Here is a 20,471-nt window from a genome sequence, read left to right as displayed (position 1 = left end):
CTGTGAGGTCTTTGGTCTCCTTCAGACTCCCAGAGGTTTGCCCTCAGAGCAGTCGAGACCTTCCGTAATATGACCACCTGAATCTGTCCGCGGAAATTCTGTACAGGGCCCTGTGTTTGTTCGGTCTTTTTGTTAAGTGGTGTTTTTTGTTATTTCTGTTGACAACTGACTTAACTGGACAGAATATGGGGGCAACTCCATCCTCTCCACTAAATCTAACTCTTCAACAGTGAAAAAATGTTAAAAAAAAAAAAAAAAAAGTAACTCATGATAATGTAGGTTAAGGGCTGGGTCGGTCGGGCTGGGTGCGCGCTGTGGCTGGTTGAGGAGCCCTCCCCACACCCAGGGAGCTGGCAGCGGCGGTGACTCTGGACTCGAGCTGGGCCCTTCCCATGGATCGCCCCAACTGCAACCGGAGTTATGGCTGCCTTTGGGGAGCCTGGCAGGCGCTGCATGCGCGGCGCTCCTGGGGTCGGGGTGTGAGGAAGAGACCCCTCTCCTTTTCCCCTCCGGCAGCCCCACGGTGCTGCACGGGTGCGCAGCCCCCCGCCCCCCACCGGGCCCGCTCCTGCGGACAAGGGGAATCCAACTGTTAAAGCATCGTGAGGGCCGGTGGCGGGTGTTGATGCGATGTGATTTCTGCCCAGTGCTCTGAATGTCAAAGTAAAAAAAAAAAAAATTCAGTGAAGTGTGGAAAGCCAGCGGGAACCCCAGAGGGCTGGTGGCAGCATCTGGTGAGCTCTTGCTGGCCCTTAGAAATCCAGGGGAGAGGGTATAAATCTCTCACGCTGAGCCGTACCCATATCTGCAACAGGTCTCCAAGGTGAACAGCCTCTGGCATGTTAAAACAATGTAAATGTTAAAAAGGACAGTTATGGCCGGCGCCGCGGCTCACTAGGCTAATCCTCCGCCTAGCGGCGCCGGCACACCGGGTTCTAGTCCCGGTCGGGGCGCCGGATTCTGTCCCGGTTGCCCCTCTTCCAGGCCAGCCCTCTGCTGTGGCCAGGGAGTGCAGTGGAGGATGGCCCAGGTGCTTGGGCCCTGCACCCCATGGGAGACCAGGAAAAGCACCTGGCTCCTGGCTCCTGCCATCGGATCAGCGCGGTGCGCCAGCCGCAGCGCGCCGGCCGCGGTGGCCATTGGAGGGTGAACCAACGGCTAAAGGAAGACCTTTCTCTCTGTCTCTCTCTCTCACTGTCCACTCTGCCTGTCAAAAAAAAAAAAAAAAAAAAAAAAAAGGACAGTTATAATTGGGTTAATTTCTATAAAGGAGAGACTCCATGTCTATTGCCAGGCTCTGTTGGCGGGTCTCAAAGCAGTGGCACTGCACGCAAGATTGGCGCAAAATTCAAATTTGGCCTTGGAGACTGGCGTGGACTGGGTAACTCTCCTCCCCCTTGCCTTATCTCAGAATTTGAACTTTATCTTAGAACCAGGTCTGGTCCAAAGTATACTCTCCCAGTCTTATCAGTGAAACAAATCGGATATCCCACCCTTCTGATGGCTCTTCTGTTTTATCTCATGCAAGCCAGAAGATATTACTTTGTAACTTGCAATTTGTTTTAACAAATTTCTGGGTGGTCAGTACTCAATAAAACAGTAATAGGTAATTAAAACTTGTTTTAGATTAATACAATTTTAATTTTAATTAAATTCAGATACAAATATATAATATCAGCATCTTAAGTCATTTAGGTATAACTGCTAATTTAAATTGGGTAAAGACAAATGAGATAAGTGTCTAAATGTAAACTTTGGTACTTTCAACACCTTATGTTCTATAGAAAAACTACTTAAATTTGCTAACGTGTTTTCATAGATTGTATATATAAAAAATAGTTCAACATCACTTAAAAGTAAGTAATGCTGAAATTTGATGTGTTACCTTGTTTAAAAATGCTGTCTTGATTTAAAGATTTTTAATAGATTATTTCAAAATGTAAAGGAAGAAAATTGACAGATAAAAAACATCACAACTATAAAAATAAAATGTTTCAAGTAAGTTAAAGAGGGTGTGTAACAGTCACAAAAAGTTATAAGAAAAAAAATTTTTGGACACAAAAGCTATTACTGACTCTGTTAAAGCAATAAGTTAAAGTAATCTATTACGTTCTCTTGATGTCTCTGTTAAATTAAAATTGTTTAAAAACAACTGAGTTTTTAGTAAGAGCTATGGGTTATTTAAATATGTGCTTATTTTCAAACCTTTAAATAATCACCCTGTAAAATGACCACATTTGGTCTGTATTATGTCATGATATAAAATGGTATTGATACAGATGTCTGAAAATTATAAAGTCTGGTAATCTAGTGTTACTAAACATAATGGTCATCTTGGTGAAGGGGCCCCAGAGGCCTTAAAGAGTTAAGTGTGCCTTGTAAAATCCTACAGGTGTTTTCAAAAATGCTATGTAAAGTAAACAAGTGTCTCTTGTTGGTTAACAAGTTTGCAATTTTAAATATGACAACTTAAGGTCTTCTGTCATCCAGAGTTTTGTATATCAGATTTACTGCTCATAAAACTAAAGTTTTGTTGGTTCTGTGTTTAACTGTCCTCCTATAGGTTGCAATGGACTTTTTCCAGCTACATCTATTGTATTCAGTACTTTGGGGTGACTCTGTAAACTGATAAAGCCAATAATGTATTACAGGTACCAACTGGAAAAAGAGTATAGATAACTGAGGTTACTAAGATCAGAAAGTAATTCAAATCAATTGGTGATTTATAAAAAAGGTTAAAGATTCTAACAACTATCACTGAAACTGCTTTATTGTTCTGATGTATGTGACCCTGTAGTTTGCTGTGAAACTAAATGCATCTATCTAAATGTAGTTAGCCTTTAAATCAATTCCTCTGTATCATTTATGCATGTTTTTCTAATGTCTCTGCTGGATAACAAGAAAAGTTATCTCAAGTGTTCATATTGCTGTAGAGCCTGATTATATTGTAATCTGTAACAAAATGTTTCCCGTAAGTTTAAACAGCTAAAGTTAATCAAAATTTCATGTAACCTATATCTCTGTAAACTTGTTAAAAGAAAAAAAAACAGAAAATATTTTATATACTTGTGCTTAAATTTTCTGGCTAAACAAGCTACACCATGTTGGGTATTTAAGAGATGTTTCCGAGTACATGTATTCTTAAAATTTGTGAGGACATTAGACCTTCTGGTAAGTGTTTTCCTAAGTTGTTGTCTAATAATTAAATCTACTTGCTAAGTTTTCATTTGATATTACTCTTAAAATGTTTGTGCATGGAAGAGTTGCCCTACGTTGTTGTTTTTTGTTTTGGGTTTTTTTTTTTTTTTGGTTTTTCGGTTTTTTTGTTTTTTGACAGGCAGAGTGGATAGTGAGAGAGAGAGAGAGAGAGAGAGAGAGAGAGAGAGAGAGAGAGAGAAGGTCTTCCTTTGCCATTGGTTCACCCTCCAATGGCCGCCACGGCCGGCGCGCTGCGGCCAGCACACCATGCTGATCCGATGGCAGGAGCCAGGTGCTTCTCCTGGTCTCCCATGGGGTGCAGGGCCCAAGCACTTGGGCCATCCTCCACTGCACTCCCGGGCCACAGCAGAGAGCTGGCCTGGAATAGGGGCAACTGGGACAGAATCTGGCGCCCTGACCGGGACTAGAACCCGGTGTGCCGGCAACGCTAGGCAGAGGATTAGCCTATTGAGCCACGGCGCCGGCCTGCTGCCCTACGTTTTTAACCCTATTGTCATATATGATTATTCCTGTGAGATTACTTAATTACTTAAAGACTAGTGTAAAAAATTAAAGCTGCTGCCAGGCAACACCACACAGAGTAATGTATCTGTTTTGCCTCTGGTGGTGCAAGGTTTTTAAGCATGGCTGGGAACTGGTAAGATTTTGTAGTGACAATCTGGTAGTATCCTTGCATAGCTATTTGGGTAAGGACATAAGTCAGTTCTGTTAAAGGTCAACCATGTTCAGAAATCAGAGTAACTCATCCCAGCTAAATATTCATCAGAAACATGCCTATGACTACAAACTTCTAGTCTAGGCAACGAAAATTAGAGGTGGGACTGAGCACTCCCTTGACTTTCATTCTCTGGTCTGATTTAACAAAAACCAGGAGGAAAAGAGAGCTGGGCATCAGAAACAATGTAAAGATGGGTGGCAGGCCTATTACAGACAGCTCTGTACAGTGATCTGCCCTCAGAGAGACCCAACAGGCCAGTCCACTGTAGTGGCTTTCAGTGTGGTAAGCCTGGGCTTCAGCAGAAGTAAGCTTATGAAGAGCCCTGGGAGCTCTGCCAGCCAGGAGTTGGATCACTGGAAATGGACCTGCCCTGGAGTTGAAGGACTTCAGGTCAGAGCCACAGATCTTATTGGCTCTAAGCTGAAAAGCCCTTCACTTAGCCCAGCCTCCAAAGTGACCGCCACTGTTGAAAAAATGGCCAAGTAGGGTCAGTAACATTGCAGACAGAGCTGTAAATTTCCTGTTGGAGATGCCACCTGCCTTTACCTGGCCAGCTCTCCTCCCAGGCCAGGTAAGTAATAAAAGTCAACAGAGTGCCTTCCCCAAGGAGGTTCACTCCTCCCTTAAAATGTACCCTATGTAAAAAGATAGATAGGTCTAGGTCCCTTAACTTACAAGGCCTAAAGCCCACCAGGTTATTATCAAGCCCCTTCTATCAGGTTCTCTTTGTCTCTCAATCAGAAAACTTATTTGTAACTTGGACAACACCTTTCTTGACTCCTCTAATAGCAACTCTGTCCTTTGTTCTGGACCCTGTCTGGCCCACTCCTGGGCCTCATTCCTTTGTAATTTTGTTGCTTATTAAAGTCAGTGGTATACAGACATTCTGTACATGTCCTGTGGGGGCAGCAGTAGTGTCTTTTAAACAGTATTACTGCAAATAGTGTACTTCAAAATGTAAATTACCTTGTTTAAAACTGTGACTTTAACATCTGTATAATTAGTGCATATGGTATCTACTCTCCATTATCAGGATAATTCATTATTAGGTAAATTTGGCTAGTAAAAAATAAAGTTCTGTAAGCAGTGTTTCCTATTAAATATCAACTACTGTCTCAGTTACACATAGCAGCAGCAGTTCCGCCTTGTTCAGGAAAAGTAAATGAACAAAGGTAAAAAGGTAAAATACATGCTGCAAATAGCTAGTCATTATTCTGTGTATAAAAGTAGAGCAGAAATTAAACACTGAGGATTTCTGTAAATTCTTTGTTCTATGTAGTAGATTGCCGTTTATACTTCCAACATGTTTGTTCTGGTAATCCTCTCCCACAATAATGAGTGGCTTTCCTCCCAGTTTTGGCTGGAATCTGCTTTATTCTCACCCTGTCTCTATACTATAGTGTCTGGTTAAGTGTTTACAGCTGGTGATGGAGCGAACCAGGCGGTCAACCAAATGCTACTACAGGAATGTGCTCGGCTCCCCACCCAGGAAATACTGGCTTAAGACATCACCCCATGGCAGCGAAGAGTGCCTCATTGCTCCACGTCAGCAGGGTTGACTCTGAAGATGGATCGTCATCCCTCTGCACCTCTTGGACTTCTGGGACTGACGTGGTGGGCTGTGCACCACTCTGGGAAAGAATGCTGCTTTTACACCCATCACTCGGGCCTAATAAAAAATAACATGGCTGGCTAAGGTCAGGGAGGGGCTGGCAAAATGAAAAAAAAAAAAAACAGGAGACCTCTCAGGGGTGGTTTGAGTCTTGGTTCAATTCTCCATGGCAACCCACCCTACTATCAGGACTCATAGGGCCCCTTGATCTCCTGATTTTAATTTTAACTTTGGCCCTTGCATTGTTAACAAACTTGTGCAGTTTATGAAACAGAGATTGGGTACCGTTCATTTAATGGTCCAACAGTCCCAATATAAACCCTTAAATGTTTATAAAACCTATAAAATGTCAGTCCAAATCCCATGATTGGGTTTTTCAAACATGTACAAAAACAAGGGGGGAATGAAGAACCAAAGTGACTCCATTTTAAAACAATAAAAAAAAGCAGCCTCCGTTTCCCATAGCAGACCCGGGTCCTTGTAAAAGCAGGCATTCAGGCATTCCAGAGATACCAAAGCTTACCAGGGACAGCTAGCTCAGTAGACCAAGGACAGCACAGTAGACATTGCTAAACAAAGTAACTCCCTGTACCCAAAGCTCCTGTGCTGTAAGCCCCCGCTGTAACTCCCTGTGCCCAAAGCTTCCATGCTGTATGTAACTCTTTTTTTCCTGCTGATGTAGCCCTTTTTTCCTTTAAAACCTCTCCCTAACAAAGACCGGGACCTCACTCCTTCCTCCGCTGTGCCGGTTGGTTGGATGGGGTCCCTGTCGCGGCTTGTACTCCTGAATAAACTGCTTTTGCAGTTCGGTGTGATCGACTCTCTGGGGGTCTCTGTGGGGAATCTAATGATCTGGGCACAACATATTTTTTGGTGCCCAACAGTGACACTCCAAGGTTAGGCGTGGTAAATCTCTCTTTCTTTCTTTTTTTGATTCAAAAGGGAAGTAATTCCCCACAGCTGAACGGAATTGGAGGTAGTTAGGAATGACATACCCACAGGAGCCAGAGATTGGAAGCTCTTTCCCAAGGACCACACAGGGAATCTGTTCTGCCCTCAGTGTGGGCTCAAATTCACCTGCAGTCTCCCATGGGGTTGCCAAGGTTACCGAATTGTAGTGTCTCTGGAGAGTACTTACATGAATTCCGTGAGTTCTCTCCCCGACCGTCTCTTTTTTAACAGTCTCAGTTCATTAGCACCACACATTCACTAGGTCCTAATCTCCTGTTATTTCACCACCACCCCCTCCCACCCCCTACCCCCGCCGAGTCAGGTTTTTCTGCTAGGTTGAGGGCCGGTGCAGACCTGAGGTTGCCCTGCTTATGACGTATGTCCAAGATGGCGCCTGCTCTTTGTCTTGCTCGCCTTTGAGAGGTGAGCGGAGAGAAAAAAACTCGTGTCCATATCGGTCACTTTTTTTTTTCCTCTCTCTTCTAGTTAGCCTGGTGAACTTTTCCCCACGGGGTTTCAAGCCTCGTTCCCTCTAGTCTCCTCTTTCCACTTTCCCACCGATGTCTCAGGCTATTGAGGTTCGGCTCACCTCGCATTCCAGCACTGGTGTGTTGAGTCTGCCACTGGTGTCCCGAACTGTGGGCTCCCACACTGTCCACACAGGTCCACTGTGAATCACTAGTTCCGGAAGAGTTTCCTCTGCTGTTTCTTCCCCTACTCTTCCTTGAACCTGCAGTATCTCCACTTACATTAAACTGTCTCTTCCCGGACTATCAGTGTGCTCCCTTCCTATTCTGCCATCTTGCCGCTCTCCCACAATAATTCTTTATAGTTGTGAAGATTACATTTTGTTCATGGATTTTTTCCTTATAAATATATAAAGAAAAAATTTCTTGCAATTGAACATATATTTATTCCTTTACAGATTTATTCACAAAGAAATCTTTTATTTAAGATATATAAATTTCATGCATTTCATATACAAAAATTTAGGAACATAAAATACTCCTCAACCTTCCCTCCCACCTGCACTTCTACCCTTCTTCCTCTTCCCTCTCCTATTTTCTTTTCATATTTTTCACTAAGATCTATTTTCAATGAACTTTGTACACATAAGATTAACACTATACTAAGCCCCACTGTTGGTGGGAATGCAAACTGGTAAAGCCACTATGGAAGTCAGTTTGGAGATTCCTCAGAAACCTGAATATAACCCTACCATACAACCCAGGTATCCCACTCCTTGGAATTTACACAAAGGAAATTAAATTGGCAAATAAAAGAGTTGTCTGCACCTCAATGTTTATTGCAACTCAATTCAAAAATAGTTAAGACATGGACTCAACCTAAATGCCCATCAACAGAAGACTGGAAAAAGAAATTATGGGACATGTACTCTATAGGATCCGATATGGCAGTAAAAAACAATGAAATCTGGTCATTTGCAACAAGATGGAGGAATTTGGAAAACATCATGCTGAGTGAAATTAGCCAGTCCCAAAGGGACAAATATCATATGTTCTCCCTGATCGGTGACAACTAACCAAACACCAAAAAGGAAACCTGTTGAAGTGAAATGGACACTATAAGAATCAATGACTTGATCAGCCCTTGTCCTGACTGTTGAGGAACAACTTACTACTTTATTCCTTTTAGTATTTTTTTGTTCTACTTAATACCATTGGTTGAACTCTGTAATTAACACACAATTATTCTTAGGTGTTTAAATTTAACTGAAAAATGATCCCTATTAAATATAGAGTGGGGGCCAGCACCATGGCTCAATAGACTAATCCTCCGCCTGCAGCACTGGCACCCCAGGTTCTAGTCCCAGTCAGGGGGCCGGATTCTGTCCCAGTTGCTCCTCTTCCAGGCCAGCTCTCTGCTGTGGCCCGGGAGTGCAGTGGAGAATGGCCCAAGTCCTTGGGCCCTGCACCCACATGGGAGACCAGGAGAAGCACCTGGCTCCTGGCTTCGGATCAGCATGGTGTGCCGGCCACAGCGGCCATTGCGGGGTGAACCAACAGAAAAGGAAGACCTTTCTCTGTCTCTCTCACTGTCCACTCTGCCTGTCAAAAAAAAAATAGAATAAGAGATGGAGGAGATGCACAGCTCAGCACATGCTCACTCGGACTTACCTCTAATGGTAGAGTTAGAGACGTGCCAGGGGATTCCAATTCAATCCCATCAAGATGGCATGTACCAATGCCATCTCACTAGTCCAAGTGATCAATTTCTGCTCACAATTGATCATAATGATAGGATTAAGAGTCAAAGGAATCACATAAATAAGACTAGTGTCTGCTAATAATAACTGATAGAATTAAGAAGGAGAGAACAATCCAACATGGGAAGCGGGATACACAGCAGACTCATAGAATGGCAGATGTCCTAAACAGCACTCTGACCTCAGAATCAGCCCTTAAGGCATTTGGATCTGGCTGAAAAGCCCATGAGAGTATTTCAGGCATGGAAAGCCAAGACACTCTGGCAAAAAAAAAAATCTAAATGAAAGATCTCTGTGAGTGAGATCCCAGTGAAAAGAATGGGCCATCAAAGAAGGAAGCACCTTTCTCTGAAGGGAGAAGAGAACTTCCACTTTGACTATGGCCTTGTCTAAATAAGATCAGAGTTGGCAAACTCAAGAGGCTTTCATAGCCTTGGCAGCTCATGACAAGAGCCTAGGATGATTACTGATGTCATAAATAAGAGTGTCAATTGTTAAATCAACAGCAGGAGTCACTGTGCACTTACTCCCCATGTAGGATCTCTGTCCTTAATGTGTGGTACTATGTTAATCAATGGTATAACTAGTACTCAAACAGTACTTTATACTTTGTGTTTCTGTGTGGGTGCAAACTGTTGAAATATTTACTTAATATATACTAAGTTGATCTTCTATATATAAAGATAATTAAAAATGAATCTTGATGAAGAATGGGATGGGAGAAGGAGTGGGAGATGGGATGGTTGCAGGTGGGAGGGTGGTTATGGAGGGAAGTAGCTGCTATAATCAAAAAGTTGTACTTTGGAAATTTATATTTATTAAATAAAAGTTAAATAAAATTAAAAATTAACACTATAAGCAAAGATTTCAACGAATGTTATAAAAAAAGAAACTGTTAGAAATTATCAATTCCCAACTTGACTCTCACTGGGATTAAACATGACAATAGGTCTGATCTGATTTCATCATCATTTAAAAAAAAATCATCTATTATTTTTCACTTTATGTTTCTGTGTGGGAACAAACTGTTGAAATCCTTACTTAAGGTATACTAAGCTGATCTTCTGTATATTAAGATAATTGAAAATGAATCTTGATGTGAATGGAAGGGGAGAGGGAGTGGGAAGGGGGAGGGTTGTGGGTGGGAGGGACGGTATGGGGGGGAAAGCCATTGTAACCCATGAGTCGTACTTTGGAAATTTATATTCATTTAATAAAAGATAAAAGATAAAAAAAAAGAAACTGTTCTCAACAGTCACGACAAAGGCTGTTCAAAATTATCACATCTTGAAGTGTCAATTTTACTTCTATAGATTACTTTTTAGGTACTCTATTAGTTGCCGCAGATCAGGGAGAACGTATGGTGTTTGTCTCTTGGGGACTGACTTATTTCATTAAGTATAATGTTTTCCTGTTGCATCCATTTTGTTGTAAATGACCAGATTTCATTTTTCTTTTTCTGTTGTGTAGTATTCCACGATGTACATGTCCCATAATTTCTTTATCCAGTCTTCAGTTGATGGACATCTAGGTTTATTTCATATCTTAGCTATTGTAAATTGAGCTGCATTAAACATGGGGGTACAGATAACTCTTTTTTAAAATATTTATTTATTTACTTGAAAGAGTTACACAGAGAAAGAAGGAGAGGCAGAGAGAGAGGTCTTCCATCCACTGGTTCACTCCCCAGATGGCCACAATGGCCGGAGCTGCGCCGATCCAAAGCCAGGAGCCAGGAGCCTCTTCTGGGTATCCCACGAGGGTGCAGGGGCCCAAGGACTTGGGCTATCTTACACTATTTTCCCAGGCCATAGCAGTAGAGCCAGATCAGAAGTGGAGCTGCTGGGACTCCAACCGGCACCCATATGGGATGTCAGCACTGCAGGTGGCGGCTTTATCCGCCATGCCACAGCACCAGCCCCAGATAACTCTTTAATATGCTAATTTCATTTCCCTTGGATAAATTCCCAGGAGTGGGATGGCTGGGTCATATGGCAGGTCTATATTCAGATTTCTGAGGTATCCCCATACTATCTTCCACAGTGACTACCAGATTACATTTCCACCAACAGATTAGGGAAGCCTTTTCCCAACATCCTTGCCAGCATTTGTTGTTTGTTGATTTCTGTATGAAAGCCATTCTAACTGGGGTGAGGTGAAACCTCATTGTGGTTTTGATTTGTATTTTCCTGATGACTGGTCATCCTGTGCTTTTTCTCAAGTTTCTGTTGGCCATTTGGATTTCCTCTTTTGAAAAATGCCTTTTTGGGCAGGTGCTATGGTACAGAAGGTAAAGCCACCACCTGTATTGCCAGCCTCTCATATGGGCACCAGTTCATGTCCTGGCTGCTCCACCTTCTAGCCAGCTCCCTGCTAATATGCCTGGGAAAGCAGTGAAAGATGGCCCAATGTGGGCCATTGCACCTATGTGGGAGATCTGGAATTAGACTTGGTTTCAGATCGGCCCAACTCCAGCCACTGCAGCCATTTGGGGAGTGAACCAGTGGATGGAAGACCTCCCTGTCTGTCTCTACCTCTGCCTTTCTGTAGCTCTGCCTTTCAAATAAATTTTTTAAAAAAAGCTGAAAAAGAAAAATGCCTGTTCAAGTTCTTTGCCTACTTTTTAACTGTTTTGTTGTTGAGTTTCTCAAACCCTTTATAGATTCTGGATATTAATCCTTTATCAGTTGCATAGTTTGTAAATATTTTCTCCCATTCTGTTGGTTGCCACTTCACTTTGCTGAGTGTTTCTTTTTGCAGTACAGAAGCTTCTCAATTTGGTGTAATCCCATTTCTCAGTTTTGACTTTGATTGCTTGTGCTTCTGGGGTCTTTTCCAAGAAGTCTCTGCCTATGCCAGTGTCTTATTAGGTTTCCCCAATGTTCTCTAATAATTTGATGGTATCAGGTCTTAGATTTAGGTCTTTCATCCATTTGGAGTGGACTTTTGTGAAAGCTGTAAGGTAGGGGTCTTGCTTCATACTTCTGCATGCAGAGATCCAGTTTTCCCAGAAACATTTGCTGAAGAGACTGTGCTTGCTTCAGGGGTTGATTTGGCTCTTTTGTCAAAGATAAGTTGGTTGTAGATGTGCGGACTGATTTCTGGAGTTTATATTCTGTTCCATTGGTCTACCCATCTGTTTTTGTGCCAGTACCAGGCTGTTTTAATGATAACTACCCTGTTGTATATGTCTTGAAATCTGGTATTGTGATGCCTCCAGCTTTGTTTTTGTTGAATAAGATTACTTTAGCTATTTGGAGTCTCCTGTACTTCCATATTTCAGCATAGTTTTTTCTAGATCTGAGAAGAATATTGTTGATATTTTGATTGGGATCTCATTGAATCTGTAAATTGCTTTTGGTAGTATGGACATCTTGATAATATTGATTCTTGCAATCCATGAACATGGAAGATTTTTCCATTTTTTTGTGTGTCTTCTTCTACTTCTTTCTTTAATGTCTTGTAATTTTTACCATCGTGATCTTTGATGTCCTTGGTTAAATTTTTTAATAAGTAAAAGCAGGTTGTCAAAAGAGATATTTGTACATACATATTCATAGCAATATTATCCATTATAGCCAAAAGATAACTCATGTTGTATTCCATATAACTACCATCAGGAAAGTGTTTAAATGATTTTGATATCTCTGTGTTTTAGAATATACCTTTTAAATAACTGTATTTTCCACCAAGTGTTTTTCCACTTCTACTGATAAAATTAATTTTTCCACTCTCCCACTATATTGTCATCTTTTTTCTTCTAATATTGTACTCAGCATTTCTCTCCTTAGATTGTAATGAATTATGTATATCTATTCATTCTCAAATATCCACACTCAAAGATCCAGCCTCAAATGCAGGCAGTAATGGAAGATGTGAAAACCCTTTTTTTAAATTTACTATTCCATTGTTCTCATCATTTTATAAAATAAGAAAAACATGTTATCTCCCAAAAAAGAAGGTTATCTTTAATTAAATGAGAATCATTTAACTTGAGTAAGTTCAGGTTAATGAAACACCATATATTATTGTTTTCTCATGCTGCATTGCAGTAATAGAAACCTTACCACTGATTGGCAGTACTTCTCAGACTTGTTTCTTGAGAACTACTGTTACCAGACTGCTTCTATACAATGCTTTTCTGTCCAATGAGAAAGATGCATTAGTCTTCCAAATATGAAATCTCAACAATCTTCAAGAAATAGTTTGAGGAGATGGTTAAAACAAACTGCTTTCTGCTTTTTTGTGTACATGTGTGTGTGTATAGGGCCAATAAGCTGGCAGCATCCGAATGGAATATTCATGCTATCCACTCCCCTTATTTGAAAACCCAAAACATAAAACGAGACAAGAAGCAGAGTATGGATATGCCAATAGATTATGAGAGACCACTTTCTTCCAGTTTGAATGAAATTGCTAACATTAAATTTAATACTGGGGTAAGCATATTCACTAGAATCATAAACCTAATGTGTTTGATTGGGGTATAAGATGTTCACATGTTTATGTCTAAGTCTTAAAAAATCTTTGAAGTTTAGCTAACCAGATGGACTGGTTAGTACTATAACTCTATTAACCTGATACAGGAGAAATAGATTCTAGATAAAGATCACAGTAGCTACTCTCATTTTTTAAAATTTAGTTTAGTTAATTTAATTGTTAATTGAAGTCTTAATTCAATGTGTACTCTCGTTATTGTCACTTCTCAGAATAACTTTGAAGGTTCTCCTTATAAATTTACTTTATGTTCAGTTCTGACAAGACCAATAGTTAGAGTATTGTACTCAGAAGACATTTGTTGATCAAAGTAAGGACATTTGCTCACTTTATATAAACTAGAGTAACCACGCAAAACATATTTATATAAGATGTTTTCCTCATAAGGCAGAGAAAATAGAAAGATTCTGTTTTAATACTAAATAATAGATATAATTTTGATTTTCTAATCAGGAATACCATAATATTTTCATGAAGAAAATCATTTTCTTAAGATTTTCAGTAGAATTATATCAGAAGCCAGGTCTTAACCCTTTTACTTAATACCTTAAACAAATAAAATATTTTGTTAAGAGGCTGATGTTTTGGCATAAGAGGTTAAGCTGCCACCTGCAGTGCCAGCATCCAGTACGGGCACCAGTTTGAGTCCTGACTGCTCCAATTATGATCCAGCTCCCTGCTAATGCACCTGGGAAAGCAGTAAAAGATGGTCAAAGTGCTTGTATCCCTGCACACACATGGGAGACACAGAAGAAGATCCTGGCTCCTGGCTTCAGATTGGCTTAGCTCCAGCCATTATGGCCATGTTGGGAGTGAACCAGTAGATGGAAGATTGATCTCTCTCTCTTTCTCTCTCTGCGCCTCTGCCTCTGCCTCTCTGTAACTATGTCTTTCAAATAAATAAATAAATCTTTTTTGAAAAAAATATATATAAATGTATTACTGTAATTACTCCTTTCAAATAAAATACTTTAAAAATTGTTGGCCGGTGCCACGGCTCACTAGGCTAATCCTCCACCTGCGGCACCGGCACCCCGGGTTCTAGTCCCAGCTCGAGCCCCGGATTCTGTCCCAGTTGCTCCTCTTCCAGTCCAGCTCTCTGCTGTGGCCTGGGAGGGCAGTGGAGGATGGCCCAAGTGCTTGGGGCCTACACCCGCATAGGAGACCAGGAGGAGGCACCTGGCTCCTGGCTTCGGATCGGCACAGAGCGCCGGCCGTAGCAGCCATTTGGGGAAGACCTTTCTGTCTGTCTCTCTCTCACTGTCTAACTCTGCCTGTCAAAAAAAAATTGTTATTTTCTTGGGCTCATTTCAAAGCATACATTTGTTTTATATGTGTATATTTTCACCATGTTATTTTTAAGGATTTATATTAATAGGCTTCAGCATGAATATCCTACTTGGGTCACTAACTACTATAATGTTGTTTCCCTCTCTTTTAGTTTCCACTTTACTTCCAGCAATTTTGTTCCATGTTTATAAAAAGGGCACTATTCAGTTTGCGGAACTGGAAGTTGCTGTTGCTACAGATAATAGTAATTTCAGTTGTCACTACGTATCTCTTAATAAGTCTGGATTTAGGTCATGGTGATGTACCTGCCAGGAAAATGGATTTGAGTCAATATGGTCAAACCACTGTGCCTTACTCAATTTCAGGAAATTCTGATTTGGCTATGAAACTCATAAAGAACCTTGAGATTTTTCTAAAGTCTAAGAATCAAGAACTACGGGAAATACCAGGTAAGATCCATAGAGGGGTATAAGAAGACTATTTTGTATATCTTGGAAGAAAGGACTTTGGTTTTTAGTTACTCATTTGTTTATTTTCCTACTAATTACCAGTATTACAGAGGCAGTTAAATCAGAAGAAAAATATACAATTCAAGATAATTGGCAACAAAAGTCAATAATTAATGCACATGGTTTGACTGTAGGAGGTCTTTCAGCTAATTGCATTACCTTTCAGAACCAAAATACTATATTGTTGTGACAGCATAGAACTTTTATTCTAACCGGAATACTGATATTTCTCTGAACTCACAGGTAAAATGTTGATTCCAAGACCTGAAAGCTGTCCTTTATTATTTTGGCCATTCTAAAAACAAGCGGCTGAAGACTTAGTAAGCTCACTCATTAGAACTAAATCTTTGAAGATATTATAAATAACTGTAAATAATTTATAATTTTCAATACATAATGCTAGTAAAAACCATACAAAATACATTTTGTTTGTATTATCTATTAATGCTAAAAACCCTTTCAGTAGCTTATTATTTATCTATTGCTGTGTAACAAATTACACAGCACCCAGAGATGTAGGATGTGAACTTCTGAAAACATGGAATTAACCCATTCTCCCATGAAAGCAGCAAAACAGTTGCAGAACAGTTTTAAAATTCAAGCATTTTGTCGTGACAGAATCCGGCTCCTGAAGAACCCTGTCTTCCCTGCCAAGAGCAAGACCACTGGAAACTGAACTGCCCTGGGGCTTGAAGGACCCCCTGGGTCAGAGCTGCAGACTCTGTTGGTCCTCCCTAAACTGAAAAAATCCCTTCACTCTGCGCAGCTTCAAAGTAACCGCTGCTGTTGAGGGGACAGCCTCTAAGGTCAATAACATTTCAGGCAGAGCTACCTATTAAAAACTAACATATTCAGGCCAGCTCTCCTCCCAGGCCAGCTAGGTAATGGAAGTCAATAAGTTCACACCTCCATTATGATGTCTCTCCCAGTATCACATGTGAAGAGATAGCTAGAACTGGGCCTCAATATACCTGGCCAGGCCTTAATGCCCACCTGAATATTATCAAACCCCTCCTGTCAGTTTCTGTTTCCCTCTCCATGGGAAAACTCCTTCCTCCTTTGGACAGCACCTTATATCCTCTAATGGTGACTCTGTCCTTTGTTTTTGACCCTGTATATTTAATCTGTTTGTTAGATCTATTTTCCTCCACATGAAGCAGTGAAATTCTAGATGACCATGCACATAAAAATTTGAATGGAGATAGTTTCTGTGAGCTGGCATGTATAATTAACGTGTTTCAAAAGTTCTTACAGCCCACCTAAGATGTAAAAAGGCCCAGCCTGCTGGGTTCTGGGCCTTCTGCCACATGATTGGTCTGTGTGCACACTGGCAGTTGGTTGACCTCTGCAAGTTAATTTTCTTTGAATAAATTTGGTCTGGCTGTGAATTCATTAAAATAAAAATTCAATTTCATTAAAATAAGGTCTGCAACATTTTAACTGAAAGTTATTCCTGTCACCCTTTCTTCTAAACTCAGTGGTAAGGTATCCATGAAAAGCCAGCAGCCTTGCAGTTTACAGAAAGGACTGACCTCTCTGGAGATCTGTTGGAAGCCCTATCTCTAAAACAGTGTCAACTAACAGCCCACTGTCAGACTCCATTCCTAAGGCATTGTTATTACTGGATTTCAACACAGCTCTGTCAAAAAAAATCTCTGTACCCATAATATTACTAAAAACAAAAGCAATCTGCTGGTAACATCACACCTGGCTAAAGCTATTATTTCAGTTGGGCAAAATATATATGCCTGGCCAAAAGTTAAAAAGGATTCCATCTGAAGGGTCTTATGTTGGAACCAGCATTCTGGCATAGTAGGTTAGGCTTGCACCTGAGGTGACAGCATCCCACATGGGCTCCAGTTCAATCCTGGCTGCACCACTCCAAATCCAGCTCCCTGCTGAGGTGACAGCATCCCAGATGGGCTCCAGTTCAATCCTGGCTGCACCACTCCAAATCCAGCTCCCTGCTGAGGCACCCGGGAAAGCAGTAGAAGATGGCCGAAGTCCTTGAGCCCAGCACCCACGTGGGAAACGTGGAAGAAGCTCTGGACTCCTGGATTTGACCTGGCCCAGCCCCAGTCATTACAGCCATTTGGAGAATGAACCAGCAGATGGAAGACCTCTCTCTGTCTCTAACTCTGCCTTTCAAATAAATAAAAAATAATTCTTTAAAAAAATAAAAATGCCCATCAACGGTAGACTGGATAAAGAAATTATGGGATATGTACTCTTTAGAATACTATACCGCAGTAAGAAACGAAATCCAGTCATTTGCAACAAAATGGAGGAATCTGGAACACATCATGCTGAGTGAAATAAGCCAGTCCCAAAGGGACAAATACCATATGTACTCCCTGATCGGTGACAACTGACTGAACACCAAAAAGGAAACCTGTAGAAGTGAAATGAACACTGTGAGAAACGGTGACTTGATCAGCATAGCCCTGACTGTTAATGAACAACTTAATACATTATCCCTCTTAGTAGTTTTTTTGCCTGTTCTACTTAATATGACTGGTTTAATTCTGTAATTAATACACAGTTATTCTTAAGTGTTGAAAATTAACTGAAATGTGATCCCTGTTAAACATAAGAGTGGGAATAAGAGAGGGAAGAGATGTACAATTTGGGACATGCTCAAGCTGACTTGCCCCAAATGGTAGAGTTAGAAACATACCAGGGGATTCCAATTCAATCCCATCAAGGTGGCATGTACCAATGCCATCTCACTAGTCCAAGTGATCAATTTCAGTTCACAATTGATCATAATGAAAGGACTAAGAGTCAAAGGGAGCACATAAACAAGTCTAGTACCTGCTAACACTAACCGATAGAATAAATAAAGGGGAGAGTGTCCAACATGGGAAGCGAGATACTCAGCAGACTCATAGAATGGCAGATGTCCTAAATAGCACTCTGGCCTCAGAATCAGCCCTAAAGGCATTCCGATCTGGCTGAAAAGCCCATGAGAGTATTTCAGGCATGGAAAGCCAAGACACTCTGGCAAAAGATCTCTGTGAGTGAGATCCCAGTGGAAAGAACAGGTCTTCAAAGAAGGAGGTACCTTTCTCTGAAGGGAGGAGAGAACCTCCACTTTGACTATGACCTTGTCTAAACAAGATAAGAATCGGAGAACTGAGAGGGCTTCCATAGCCTTGGAAACTCATGACTGGAGCATAGGGAGATTACTGATGCTATAGACAGGAGTGTCAATTGGTAAAGTCAACAACAGGAGTCACTGTGCACTTACTCCTCATGTAGGATCTCTGTCCTTAATGTGCTGTGCATTGAGATTTAATGCTATAACGAGTACTCAAACAATATATTTCACTTTGTGTTTCTATGGGGGTGCAAACTGTTGAAATCTTTACTTAATGCATACTAAACTGATCTTCTGTAAAAAAAAAAAAAAAGAAATTATCAACTCCCATCTTGACTCTCACTGGGATTAAACATGACAATAGGTCTGATCTGATTTCATCATCACTTAAAAAAAATCATCTATTATTTTTCACTTTATGTTTCTGTGTGGGAGCAAACTGTTGAAATCCTTACTTAATGTATACTAAGCTGATCTTCTGTATATTAAGATAATCGAAAATGAATCTTGATGTGAATGAAAGGGGAGAGGGAGTGGGAAAGGGGAGGGTTGTGGGTGGGAGGGACGGTATGGGGGGGAAGCCATTGTAATCCATAAATCGTACTTTGGAAATTTATATTCATTAAATAAAAGTTAAAAAAAAATAAAATAAAATAAAAATGAAAAGGTCTTATGTTGTAAGGGGTCTAGATGGTTTAGAATTGCAGTGTACATAGCTAAAAATATACTGGGGAAGGAGAAAGCTCAGAGTCATTCACCTCTGGTCGAAGTTAAAGACCTGTACAAGGGGCCAGCACTGTGGCATAGCAGGTAAAACCACCATCTGCAGCGCCAGCATCCAATATAGATGCCAGTTCGAGTCCTGACTGCTCCGCTTCCAATCCAGCTCTCTGCTATGGTCTGGGAAAGCAGCAGCAGATGGCCCAAGTACTTGGGCCCCTGCACCCACATAGGAGACCCAGAAGAAGCTCATGGCTCCTGCCTTCGGATCGGCACAACCCCAGTGATTGCAGCCAATTGGGGAGTGAACCAATGGACGAAAGACCTCTCTCTTTCTCTCTCTCTCTGCCTCTCCTTCTCTCTGTATGTAACTCTGACTTTCAAATAAAATAAACAATTCATAAAAAAAAGGACTGTACAAGCAGAAAGTAAAAGTTGAAGCTGACTTGTAAACTGCATGAAATTTGAAGGTTTGCCTTCATGTAAAGATCTACTTAGCAAAGTATGGAAGATTTTCAGGCTCGAAGTATTTAAGGAAATTGTTTTGCTGGTCACCAAATTATCAGCTATTAGAAATATTTTCAAAATACTAAAGGAAATATGTTTAAAGAATTAAAGGAAAAATGGCAACCAGTGGGTTAAGCCACCACTTGTGATGCCAATTCCCATATGAGAGAGCCAGTTTAAATTCCAACTCCTCTGCTTCTGAACCAACTTTCTTCTGATGCACAGGGTGGCCGCTGATGATGGTCCAAGTACTTGGGACCTGCTACCAGTGTGGGAAACCCAGATAAAGTTCCTGGCCCCCCTGGCTGATGGCTGGCCCAGCTCCAGCTATTGCTGGAACTTAGGGAGTGAACCCACAGATGGAAGTTTGATGTCTTTCTACCCACATTCCAAATAAATAAAAATTTTAAATAGTCAAACAGCAACAACAAAGAACTTAAAACAGTAAAGTCTAAAGTACATATTTAAAACAAAAAGGCATGGATAAACAAACAGGCACCAAAAGGAAATAAGACACATGGAAACCAAATGGCAAAATGGAAGATATAAATCCTACCACATCAATAGTTACATTAAATGTAAATGAAAGAAACACTCCAAAAGTTTTCAGTCATGATTTTTATACGGTCCTACTTAAATGAAATGGACAAGTTCCTGGGGAAAGAAAACACAGGTGACAAAAATTTACAAAAGCATCAAATGGAAGAATACATGAATGAATTTAAGAAAAGAAATGAAAGACTTGTACACAAAATATTGTTGAGGAAAATTAAACAAATCTCTATACATGGAGAGACATTTTGTGTCAATTTTGTGTCATGGATTAGAAGACTGAATATTGTTAGGAGAGTAGTTCCTCCGACATTTATAGATTCAGTGCCATACAGACTGGCCCAAAAATTTATATGGAAATGAAAATGACCTAAGCAACCAAAATAATTTTAAAAACAAAACAAAACATGTCTGTTTTAGATAAGAAAATAGCAATAATTTTTAATCTTTATCAGCTTATAGACTATATCTGTGAGATTGTTATAGAGATCAGTGATGGGGTAGAAAGATAAAATATTTGAAATAGCCAATATAGGAAATTTTAAAAGCAGTGACAAAAATGTTCTTGA

General features: G+C 40.6%; 1 protein-coding gene across 20 annotated transcripts in view; it reads left to right on the top strand.

Moving 5' to 3' along the window:
- The window catches only part of LOC100353262 (phospholipid-transporting ATPase ABCA3), a 236,330-nt gene that overhangs the window by 167,230 nt on the left and 48,629 nt on the right, over positions 1-20,471 (top strand). For all 20 annotated transcript variants that reach the window (XM_070064622.1, XM_070064627.1, XM_070064623.1 and 17 more), the window contains 2 exons: positions 12,995-13,166; positions 14,666-14,963. In XM_070064622.1, coding sequence (XP_069920723.1) covers positions 12,995-13,166; positions 14,666-14,963 — 470 coding nt within the window. The remainder of the gene's footprint in view (positions 1-12,994; positions 13,167-14,665; positions 14,964-20,471) is intronic.

The sequence above is a fragment of the Oryctolagus cuniculus genome, chromosome 19 (genome assembly GCF_964237555.1).
Source record: "Oryctolagus cuniculus chromosome 19, mOryCun1.1, whole genome shotgun sequence".
Lineage (NCBI taxonomy): Eukaryota > Metazoa > Chordata > Mammalia > Lagomorpha > Leporidae > Oryctolagus > Oryctolagus cuniculus.
This window is presented reverse-complemented; position numbering and strand designations above follow the sequence as displayed.